The 11968-nt window shown below is 53.6% G+C and overlaps 1 protein-coding gene across 2 annotated transcripts; it reads left to right on the top strand.

Moving 5' to 3' along the window:
• The first annotated feature begins 454 nt into the window (after nt 1-454).
• VPS18 (VPS18 core subunit of CORVET and HOPS complexes) lies at nt 455-11182 on the top strand. Of its 2 annotated transcripts, XM_084774726.1 has the most exons (5): nt 455-849; nt 1844-1985; nt 5159-5250; nt 5370-7240; nt 9479-11182. In XM_084774726.1, the coding sequence occupies exons 1-5, from the start codon at nt 759-761 to the stop codon at nt 10196-10198; spliced, it is 2916 nt and encodes a 971-aa protein (XP_084630852.1). In that variant the 5' UTR covers nt 455-758; the 3' UTR covers nt 10199-11182. The 2 variants fall into 2 exon arrangements, with proteins under 2 accessions (XP_084630852.1, XP_084630853.1); XM_084774727.1 differs by lacking the exons at nt 455-849; nt 1844-1985 and adding an exon at nt 3303-3438.
• Nucleotides 11183-11968: the final 786 nt, after the last annotated feature.

Below are 11968 nucleotides of genomic sequence, written 5' to 3'. Positions count from 1 at the left end.
TGCAGTGTGTGTGTATGAACGCTGGGCAAGGGCTTTATCACTGAATCACACTTCTGGCTCATGCAGCTACTTTCTCTGGAAGCTGGCGGGCCCCTGCGGGTGGAGAAAGGTAAGCTAAGACTGTTCTGCCAGTGGTTGTGAAGGTAGACAGAGGCAACAGGCACAGGCACTTTAAGCGACAATTGACAATCTGAGGGAACCGAGGGAGCGAAGCCTGGCCTTCAGAAACCATGTTCTACGCTAGCTTGTTGCTAGGGCCGCAGGGAGAGACCAAGCTGCCCCCTAGCGCCAAGATATGGAACTGCAGCAGGGTCGCCTGCGACGGCTCGAGTTGCTCGGGGCCCACCGCTGGCGCCGCCCCCGCCGCCCCAAGTTTCCGACAACGCCTCCTAGTGAAAGCTCCAATGCCCTGAGCTCCAGTTACTACTCGGGTCTGAGAACCCGGAAGCACGTCATAAGCACGCGTCACGGGGGCGGGAGTCAGCTGAGCTGCTTGGGCGAGGTTGTGATCACCTGGTCTGCTAAAAGGAGTCTGTAATCTCTTGGGACTGGAGCTGGGGGTGCAAAACTGCGCTAGATTCTACTGGGGTCTCCTCGATCGTCTCTTCCTACACAGCGAGAGCGAAAAGAGCCTCGGAATTGTTAAAAGGTTCTCAGGATCTGTCAGACGGTGGGGAGTCACTGCTTGCAAATCCTGGACGACAGGGAGACAGTTGTGACTCCCAGACCCCAGACCAAAGGCCCAGGGTTCGAGTACCATGGCATCCATCCTGGATGAGTATGAGGACTCATTGTCCCGTTCGGCTGTCTTGCAGACTGTTTGCCCTAGCGTGAACATCCCCCATTCTGGTAAGTTAGAAGAGGCCGTCACTGCCCCTTTCAGTTCTGCTAGCGTTTGCGGAGGAGGGCGGCTCAAGAACTTGGCAGCGTGCGTTTAGGATCTAAGCCCCAGGTCTCTCTGGATCCGTAGTTTGTCAGTGGTCGAAGTTTGAAAGAGCCACCGGAGCAACCGCATGATCTAGGCCCTACCACTAAGGTCCCTCAAAAGAGGAAACTGAGGCTCCGATCAGGAAGTGCTGCCTACCAGGCTGCAGTTTGGCTCTTGGGAGAACTGAAAATAGGTTCCCTGCTTCTCTTCGTGTCTGGTTTTGTGTTCGTTTTTTCCCCTCACCAGACTTTTTCTCGGGGTAGCAGGGAGGGTGGAACGTGGATGTTTTAGGGGAAGGAGGCTCGAACCTAAAGGGAAATTTGTCATTAAACAGGAAAGATGGAGATGATTGGCCCTGGGTAAAGCTGGCTGCAGTTTAGAGGAGTGTAGGTGTCATTTCTAAGGAGAGTAGCACAGAGTTGGCCCAGTATGCTAATATTGCTGCTGACTAGAGAGAAAGCAGCCGCAGTCAGTCTATGATGGGACAGTCCTGATGGGACCGGGTCCCCAGAACTCCCTAGGTATTATGGAGACTCACTGAGCCATACTGGGTGGGTAGGGAGGAAGGGACGACTTATCTTTGCTGAACCATCTTTCCAGTACCAACCCCTGCCCCCCCCCTCCATTACCACTGGGAACCAGCACATCACGATGTGGCCCATCTCAGGTTCAGAGAACCAATTCCTTACTACTGTCGCCAGTGTGAGAAAGGCCCAAGGCTCTTACTGTAGAGACAAACAGAAAGCTGTTTCATGCTGAACTCTTCATTAACCAAGATGCTGTGGGTAAGGTTATACTCGGGAGATAGGAGCCTGTCAGGTAACACTGTTGTTTCTTAGGGTTTTCTGGGCTGCCCCCACCCCCCACCCCCTTCTCTGGATGCCACTTTTTTTCTTCTTCATTCCAAACCTATAGGGTATGTAAACGCCCACCTGGAGAAGGAAGTGCCTATCTTCACAAAGCAGCGGATTGACTTCACTCCCTCAGAGCGCATCACCAGTCTTGTTGTCTCCTGTAATCAGCTGTGCATGAGCCTGGGCAAGGATACACTGCTCCGGTAACGTCCCTGGGGACTTCTGTCTGACTGGGGTCTCACTCCTTCCCGAAGAGAACCAACATGGCGGGTGAAGATCAGGGAGACGTAGGTTCCGATTCTGGCTATGCCGCTTACCAGCTACAAGGTCTTGAGCAAGCCAGCTAATGTTGCTGGTCCTGCAACAGTTAAAGGTGGTCTGAGCCCCCAGAGTTAGCCACACGGGATCTTTGGAACTGTCCAGAATCCTGAAATATATCCACTAGCTGGTGCCAGGGGCGCGGCTCAGTGATAGTGTGCCTGGCTGGCCTTCCTGGAGGCCTTGGGTTTGACTTCCAGCAGTGCAACATGAAACACTGGAGACACAGTAAGGCCGGGGTGGGGGAGTTGCTTGCACGCAGAGTCCTTGATTAGGTAGCAGAAGCTGGGCATGGTGATGCACCCCTGTAACTGCAACACTTGGGAGGTAGAGCCTGGAGGGTCTGGTGTTCAAAGTCATCCTCGGCGTCATGGTCAATTTGTGGGCAGCCTGGTCTGTGTGAGACCCTGTTTCAGACAGTCAGACTTCAGTGTGTGCCCCATGCCTGTAACCTCAGCACTGACAGGGCAGGGTGGGGAGCAACCAGCCCCTATAAACTAATAAGATGACAGTTTACGAGAAAGGGGAGAGTAAAGAAACCCCGCAAGCAGCATACCCAGAACTAGAGGGAGGGGTCCAGCCGGTAAAGTGCCCGCTTCGGAAGCGCGAGAACCTGAGTCCGGACCCGCAGAACCTGTGTGAGAAAAGCTGCACTTGGCAGTGTGTGCAAGTAGGTTGCCCCAGTTCTGGCGCAGAGCAGGGACAGGTGAATCCTGGGAACTGGCAGGTCAGACAGTCTAGCCGTATGGATGAGCTCCAGATTCAGTGGGAGGCCCTGTCCCAAAGAATAAGGTGGGCTGGGATTTGCTCCCTAGCACCCACATTGAGTCTCACAACTAACTATAAATCCAGATTTAGAGGATCCAGTGCCCTCCTCTGGCCTCTGACTGCCTGTGCATCTCACCAGCCCCAGAAATGAAAGAAAAAAATGTATTTATTTTTTTTTTAATTTATTTATTATGTATAATGTTCTGCCAGCATGTATGCCTGCACACCAGAAGAGGGCACCAGATCTCATCTTAGATGGTTATGAGCCACCATTTGACCTTCGGAAGAGCAGTCAGTGTTCTTAACCTCTGAGCCATCTCTCCAGCCTGTGTGTGTTATATATACATAACTACTATTAAAACAAACAAACAGGTGAGGGGAGGCGCACACCTGTAGTCCCAGCACTCAGGAGGCAGAGGCAGGCAGATCTCTGTGAGTTCGAGGCCAGCCTGGCCTACAAAGCAAGTCCAGGACAGCCAGGGCTATGCAGAGAAGCCCTGTCTCAAAATAAATAAACAACTTCCATGTGTGGTGGCACACACCTGCAGATTGCCATCATCTTTTGAAAAGGTAATTTGGCAGGTTCCTAAAATTTAAAACATCTGAACTAGTCAAGAGACTTACTGGATAAAGGGGCCAGCTGCCCAGCTGACTGCCTGAGCGAGTCCCCTCAGACCCTCAGACCCGCAGACCCGCAGGGCAGAAGGAGAGGACTGACTCCTGCAAGTTGCCCTCTGTCCTCATACACCACGGCACACGTGCCAACACACACACACAAATGCAATTTAATTTTTTTATTGAACAAAACTATCTGGGTGGTGGCGGTGTATGCCTTTAATCCCAACGCTTTACCCACTGAGCCATCTCCCTGGGACGAATCCTCAAAGGAAGCCATTACTGAAACAAGACACCTTTCAAGGTTACAACGAAGACTGCGGTGCCAGGTTAAACTCAGGCTTTACTGCTGAGGAACTATCAACACCCCCGCCCTTGTCCCCTTCTGACCTTGGGGTGAGCACAGGGGCAAGACACTCTGTGGCTCTCGGAGTGAAGCAGGGGAGTTCTTAGTACTTACTTTGTTATTTTTTTTAATATTTTATTTAATTTTGATTTATGTGCGTTGGTGTGGGGGTGTTAGATCTTGGAGTTACAGACAGTTGTGAGCTGCCATGTGGGTGCTGGGAATTGAATTCGCATCCTTTGGAAGAGCAGGCAGTGCTCTTAACCACTGAGCCATCTCTCCGTTCCCTACTTTGTTATTTTTAATTTTGTTTTGTTATTTTTAGTTTTTTGAGACAGGGTCTCTCTGTGTCACCTTAGCTGTCCTGGCCTCGCTTTGTAGACCAGGCTGGCCTCAAACTCACAGCCATCTACCTGCCTCTGCCTCCCGAGTGCTGGGATTAAAGGCGTGCGTCACCACCGCCCAGCTCACTTTGTTATTTTTTAAATCGTATATTTTAAATGTCCAAGTGAGCGACTGTGGGTACCGGTGGTGGCCAAGGGTAGTAGATTCCCTGGGGTTGGAGTTACAGGCACTTGGGAGTCACCCAACATGGGTGCTGGGAACTGAATTCTTGTCCTCTGGTCTCCAGCTCAGGCTAAGGGTTCTTAAGTAGGATTCTATATAAAGTTTACAGTTCTTGAGATCATAGTAAGAATTTTTGGGGTTGGAGAGGTGGCTTAGAGGTTAGGAGTCTCGCTGGTGCTCCAGCGGACCTGACTTCTGTTCCCGAACTCTCGTCAGACAACACACAGTCACCTGAAACGCTAGCTTCAGGGCCTCTGACTCCTCCTGCCCTCTGCAGGCACTGGCACACGTGTGGCATGCATTCTCATAGATACATAAGCAAATAAAAAAACAAATAACATGGTGACGCACGTGGAGGCAGAGGCAGGCGGATGGCTGGCTGTGAGTTTGAGGCCAGCCTGGTATACAAAGTGAGTCCAGGACAGCCAAGGCTACCAGGAGAAACCCTGTCTTGAAAAACAAAAACAAATTAAAAAAAAAAAGATGTGTGTGTGTGTGTGTGTGTGTGTGTGTGTGTGTGTGTGTTAGACTTAGACTTTCAAGTCTGATCTAACAAAGAACTTGCCAGCTGCCGGAGAGATGGCTCAGTGGCTGAGCACTCCGTGCTCCTTCCTGCATAGGGTCCAGGACCCTCTTCCTGCACACACACGATGCACTTAAATCCATTCATACGCGACACCTACTCATTAAATAAGTAGATAAATATTCTAAGAAAAAGGACGTCCCTTCTTGAGAGTGACACCCTAACTCTTGCCCTTACAGCATTGACTTGGGCAAGGCAAGTGAACCCAACCGTGTGGAACTGGGGCGCAAGGATGATGCAAAAGTCCACAAGATGTTCCTGGACCACACCGGTAAGTGGTGTTGGAGACCTGAGGGGGGCTCCCGTGAGCACCCACTGCCTCCGTGGGTGGGGTCTGAGCAGGGAGGGAGAAGCCCCACCCACTCAGGTGCCGTTTTCCACCCACTCCAGGCTCTCACCTGCTGATTGCTCTGAGTAGCACCGAGGTCCTTTACATGAACCGCAATGGACAGAAGGTCCGGCCGCTGGCACGCTGGAAGGGACAGCTGGTGGAGAGCGTAGGGTGGAACAAAGCTCTGGGCAGCGAGAGTAGCACCGGCCCCATCCTGGTGGGCACAGCCCAGGGCCAGATCTTCGAAGCAGAGCTCTCGGCTAGCGAAGGCGGCCTCTTTGGCCCTGCTCCAGATCTCTACTTCCGCCCGCTGTACGTACTAAATGAAGAAGGGGGTCCAGCGCCTGTGTGCTCCCTCGAGGCTGAGCGCGGCCCGGACGGGCGAGGCTTTGTCATTGCCACCACGCGACAGCGCCTCTTCCAGTTCATAGGCCGAGCCGTGGAAGATGCTGAGGCTCAAGGCTTCTCGGGGCTCTTTGCCGCCTATACAGACCACCCACCCCCGTTCCGTGAGTTCCCTAGCAACCTGGGGTATAGTGAGTTGGCTTTCTATACCCCCAAGTTACGCTCTGCACCTCGCGCCTTTGCCTGGATGATGGGAGATGGGGTGCTGTATGGCTCGCTGGACTGCGGGCGCCCCGACTCCCTGCTGAGTGAGGAGCGAGTGTGGGAGTATCCGGCGGGCGTCGGTCCTGGGGCCAGCCCACCCCTAGCCATTGTCCTGACTCAGTTCCACTTCCTGCTGCTGCTGTCAGACCGGGTGGAGGCGGTGTGTACACTGACAGGGCAGGTGGTGCTGCGGGATCACTTCCTGGAGAAGTTTGGCCCACTGAGGCACATGGTGAAGGACTCATCCACGGGTCACCTATGGGCCTACACTGAGCGTGCGGTCTTCCGCTACCACGTGCAGCGTGAGGCTCGGGATGTCTGGCGCACCTACCTGGACATGAACCGCTTTGACCTGGCCAAAGAGTATTGTCGAGAGCGGCCTGACTGCCTGGACACGGTCCTGGCCCGAGAAGCCGATTTCTGCTTTCGCCAGCATCGCTACCTGGAAAGCGCCCGTTGCTACGCTCTGACGCAGAGCTACTTCGAGGAGATTGCCCTTAAGTTTCTGGAGGCCCGGCAAGAGGAGGCGCTGGCCGAGTTTCTGCAGCGGAAACTGGCCGGCTTGAAGCCAACTGAGCGGACCCAAGCCACACTGCTGACCACTTGGCTGACGGAGCTCTACCTGAGCCGGCTTGGTGCCCTGCAGGGTGACCCAGATGCTCTGAATCTCTACCGGGACACACGGGAGTGCTTTCGCACCTTTCTCAGTAGTCCTCGGCACAAGGAGTGGCTCTTTGCCAGCCGGGCCTCTATCCACGAGCTGCTCGCCAGTCATGGGGACACGGAGCATATGGTGTTCTTTGCAGTGATCACGCAGGACTACGAACGCGTGGTGGCCTACCACTGCCAGCACGAGGCCTATGAAGAGGCCCTGGCCGTGCTTGCCCGCCACCGCGATCCCCAGCTCTTCTATAAATTCTCACCCGTCCTTATTCGGCACATCCCCCGCCAGCTGGTAGATGCCTGGATTGAGATGGGCAGCCGGCTGGATGCTCGGCAGCTCATTCCTGCCTTGGTGAACTATAGCCAGGGCGGTGAGGCTCAGCAGGTGAGCCAGGCCATCCGCTATATGGAATTCTGCGTGAACGTGCTTGGCGAGACAGAGCAGGCCATCCACAACTACCTGCTGTCACTGTATGCCCGTGGCCAGCCAGCCTCGCTGCTGGCCTACCTGGAACAAGCCGGGGCCAGCCCCCACCGTGTGCATTACGATCTCAAGTATGCACTTCGTCTCTGTGCTGAGCACGGCCACCACCGCGCTTGCGTCCACGTCTATAAGGTGTTGGAGCTTTATGAGGAGGCTGTGGATCTAGCCCTGCAGGTAAGTCTTGACCTCATCTAGGTGAGGGACCTGGAGAAGAGCAATGTAAAGAGGCTGAAAGGTTGGGGGAGGTAGCGCTAGCGCTTGCTGGCTTCTTGAGAAGTGCTCTAATGTAGAGGTTAAAGGTCAGACTGAGAGCCGGGCAGTGGTGGCGCACGCCTTTAATCCCAGCACTTGGGGACAGAGGCAGGCGGATTGCTGTGAGTCTAGGACAGCCAAGGCTACACAGAGAAACCTTGTCTCAAAAAGCCAAAAGAATTAAAAAATAAAAAATAAAAAGAAGCCGGGCAGTAGTGGCACATGCCTTTAGTCCCAGCACTCGGGAGGCAGAGGCAGGCGGATCTCTGTGAGTTCAAGACCAGTCTGGTCTACAAAGAGAGTCTAGGATAGCCAAGGATACACAGAGAAACCCTTGAAAAAAGCCATAAAATAAAATAAAACAAAACAATAAGAAAAAAAAGTCAGACTGAGAGTGGGGCGTGATGACTTATGTCTTTAATCCCAGCACTCAGGCAGAGGCAGGTGGATCTTTGTGAGTTCTGAGGCCAGCCTTGTCTACACAGCAAGTCCAGGCCACATAGAGAAACCCTGTCTCAAAAAAACAAAACAAAACAAAAAACCTTTGAGGTGCATGCTTGTTGCCTGTAATACCCGCACTAGGAAGGTTAAGGCAGAAAGATCATGAGTTTGAGGCCAGTTTAGGCTGCACGGTGAGTCCCTGTATTTAAGCAACCAGACAATTAGCAAGGGAGGGAGAAGGAAAAAAAAGGACAGTAGAACATCGGGGCTTGAGGTCTGGCTTTACCAGCTGGCTGTGTGATTTGTGCTGTTTTCTGAGCCCCTCCCTCTGTCCACTAGATGGTGGTAATGAGCAGCCGAGCGGTTGTGCTTGCAGAAGCACTTGTGCAGGCCTGACGGTGGGTTCTGTCCCCCGAACCAGTGCTGGAAGGAGAGAACTGACAGCCAGAAATTGTCCCCTGACCTGTACACACGCACTCTGGTGCATACACCTACCTACCTTCCTTCCGTAATTATAATATAAGAAAAATAATTATAATTTGTAAAGGTAATGTTAAGAGTATTTTTATCTTATAATATGAATTAGTTTTGTATAAGCAAAGCATTCAGGAGCTGATTATACTGGCCACACAATGAGTTCTAGGCCAGCCTGGGCTAAAAAAATTAACCAGCAGAGCTGGAGAGATGGCTCAGAGGTTAAGGGCAGCTGATATTCTTACAGATGACCTGGGTTCGATTCCCAGCACTCTTGTTAGTTCACAACCATGTACAAGAGGATCTGATGGCCTCTTCTGGTCTCCACGGGCACCAATAAATAAAATAACTACTCAGAATGGCGTCTGGCACACACCCCAGCAGAAGGGGAAGATGCTAAGTTACATTTCTCAAAGCACGAATGATTGCAGGGGAGGAACATTTACTTATTTGTTGGCGTGTGCAGTGTTTACACACATGTGTGCAGATACATGTGCGGAGGCCAGAGGAGGCATGTGCTGTCATCTGTCCTTCCCCGCCATTCTCTTTTGAGGCAAGGTCTCTCTCTGAACCTGGAGTTTCTGATAGCTCTCCAACCCATTGACCCTCCTGTCTCCGCTGTGGGGTCGCAGGTCTGTGCAAGACCATGCTTAGCCACGTTATGTCGTCTCTGGGATCTGAACATTCTGTGCAACAAGTGCTCTTGACCCCGGGGCCATGTTCCCAGCCCTATTTGGGTTTTTGAAACAAGTCTCATCCTATAAGTCTTGCTGTGGATCCCAACCTGATCTGGAAATCACTGTGTAGCTGGCCCAGGCTAGCCTCAGGCTGAGCCTTAACCCAGGACTTAGAACATTGCAGCAAGAGCTCAAATAGTTCCCCTTGTGACTTGTTTTACGTTTTGAGACAGGGTCTCGCATTGCCCAGGCCAGCTTCAAGCTTGGGGGCATTCCTGTTTCTACCCCCTCGAGGGGTGCTAGGGTTATGGGGGTGCACCAGCGTGCTTTAGGCGTTACCAGCTGATCTTTAAATCCACCAAGATTGGAGGCCCGCTACCAAACACAGCCTTTCCGTAGCTGTGATGGCGCCGGCCCATACAGGTTTCCGTTGTGCCTCGTGCTACCTGGAGTGCAGGGAATCTTGCTCGTGCCCTCTCCTCAGGCCCATGGCCGTCTGTCATCTTTCCAGTAGCATTATCCGAGGTGGAGAGGGGCTTGACCCTGACCCTCCTGGTGTCCCCCACAGGTGGATGTGGACCTGGCCAAGCAGTGTGCAGACTTGCCGGAGGAGGACGAGGAACTGCGCAAGAAGCTGTGGCTCAAGATCGCTCGGCACGTGGTGCAGGAGGAGGAAGACGTGCAGACGGCTATGGCCTGCCTGGCCAGCTGCCCCCTGCTCAAGATTGAGGACGTGCTGCCCTTCTTTCCTGACTTCGTCACCATCGACCACTTCAAGGAGGCCATCTGCAGCTCGCTGAAGGCCTACAACCACCACATCCAAGAGCTGCAGCGGGAAATGGAGGAAGCCACAGCCAGCGCCCAGCGCATCCGACGAGACTTGCAAGAGCTGCGGGGACGCTATGGCACCGTGGAGCCCCAGGACAAATGCTCCACCTGTGACTTCCCCCTGCTCAACCGACCCTTTTACCTCTTCCTCTGTGGCCACATGTTCCACGCTGACTGTCTCCTGCAGGCCGTGAGGCCCGGCCTTCCTGCCTACAAGCAGGCCAGGCTCGAGGAGCTGCAGCGCAAGCTTGGGGCTGCGCCTCCTCCAGCCAAAGGCTCTGTGAAGGCGAAGGAGTCTGAAGCCGGGGCTGCGGGTCCCAGCCGGGAACAGCTCAAGGCTGATCTAGATGAACTGGTGGCTGCAGAGTGTGTGTACTGCGGGGAGTTGATGATTCGCTCCATTGACCGGCCCTTCATTGACCCCCAGCGCTATGAGGAGGAACACCTCAGCTGGCTGTAGGCTGTGTCCCCGTGTGGGTAGACAGGCAGGGACCCACCTACCGGACCCTCCTGAGAAGGCCGTCCTCTGGTTGGCGTTCGGCCCTTGAGGTTGCTGGGTCTGGGGTTGTGGGGGTGTTGGATCTAAGCTTCCGCCCTGAGGCCTCAGGAGTGAAAACATTCTGTGTTTCAGGCCTGCCTTAGAGCTACTCATCTTCCAGGTGCCCATGAGGCTGGAGGCCAGACATGATCCTTCCGGCCCCGCTGCGTCTCACAGCACTTTTGTTCTTGTCATAATGTCCACCTGGACTGAGGAGCCTTTCTCCCTTTGTCACTCAGCAGCCTCTGGACCTCCAGCTCTCCCCCTTCTGTCTGGGCTAGGCATGGCAGAAGTGAGCAGGCAGCCTTCCAGATGCTGGGCCCTCGGGTGGCACCAAGTGTAGGCATGCTCATGGTGGTATGTGGAGATGCTGATGTGACTCTGGGCTCCAGAGTCGAGTGCCCTGATGCTGAGGGCAAGGCAAGGACAGGAGAAAATAGTGACAAGCGGAAGGCATTAAATCATCTGCACTGCAGTGGCTCTGGACTTGATGACTTTGTGTTGATGCCTAAGCTCACAGGATGTGATCCCAAGAAGGGCTGGGATGCCACCAGAAGGCCTCCTGTGCTGGGTGTGGTGGTGCACACCTTTAATCCCAGCACTCAGGAGGCGGAAGCCAGCAGATCTTTATATGTTCAAGGCCAGCCAACGCTATGACCCTATCTTAAAAAAAAAAAAAAAAAAAAAAGACCTTCAGAGCCCTGCAAACCTCTATCCTCTGATTGAGGCTTAGGTAGGGATGCTAGGCCTTCATCCTAAATCACAGAGTCATTCCCCCCTCTGGCTGGCAGATGGCGCTGCTGCTCACAGATCCCATCTGACTAATGCTTCCTCAGCCATTCCCTTCCTTGTTTTGCAAGAATTTTCTAGAAGTCCTCATTGCCTGATCATGATCCTAAGTCCTAATTCTTTGTCCAAGTGTCTTTTATTAGCATGTGCTCTGTATGATACATGGGTTCCTTGGGTCATACTCGCCTCCTCTCCTGCCGCTTTCTCCTACCTCCCACTCCCACTGGTCTCCATCCCCCCCTCTACTCTCACGTCTGTGTTGTGTGCAGGGCACATATGTGTGGGTGCAGTCACGTGCCTGCATCCCACCGAGTTTCACTAGGGTTGGTTACAGGAGAGCAGGCACTTTACAAGGCCCCATCAAGCCTTAACACTTCCACGACAGTGCTAAGAGACGGGGCAGACCCTGTGCAGGCAGCCACAGCTGCTGTGAGTTGGCGTGCAGCAGCCACGCGGTGCAGGAAATGGCAGTGTTCCTCGCCACCACCCCTGCCTCCAGCTCTCTCTCTCTGCTTCTCCTTCAGTGCTCCCTGAGCCTTGGAGGAGGTGTAGCCTAATGTCTCATTTGTCACTGAAAGTTCCTCCTTCTCTCCGGTGGCTCTTGCACATCCTGTATCCTGCTTGCCCGTCTCTGCCAGCCTGTGCCTGGCTTTGCTATAGCCACTAAGGGGGCTCTGTGGCACTTGGCCTGTTTTTCTCCTTACCTTGCTCCTGTGACTTTGCCTCTCCTCACCCCCAGACGGCACTTCTGGAAACAGCCTTGGCCTCTGGACTGGTGTTCCTAGGGCATTGTCTGCCTCGATGGATGTGAATCTGTCCAGTGGCCCAGAGAGGAACAACATAAGGGAGTGGTCCTGTCCCCGTGCGGGAGGCCAGCTGATCTAACTTACAAATGTTCATTTT

Source organism: Acomys minous (assembly GCF_964271855.1).
Source record: "Acomys minous genome assembly, chromosome: 3".
Lineage (NCBI taxonomy): Eukaryota > Metazoa > Chordata > Mammalia > Rodentia > Muridae > Acomys > Acomys minous.
Note: the sequence above shows the minus strand (reverse complement) of the source record. Positions and strands in the feature narration are given on the sequence as shown.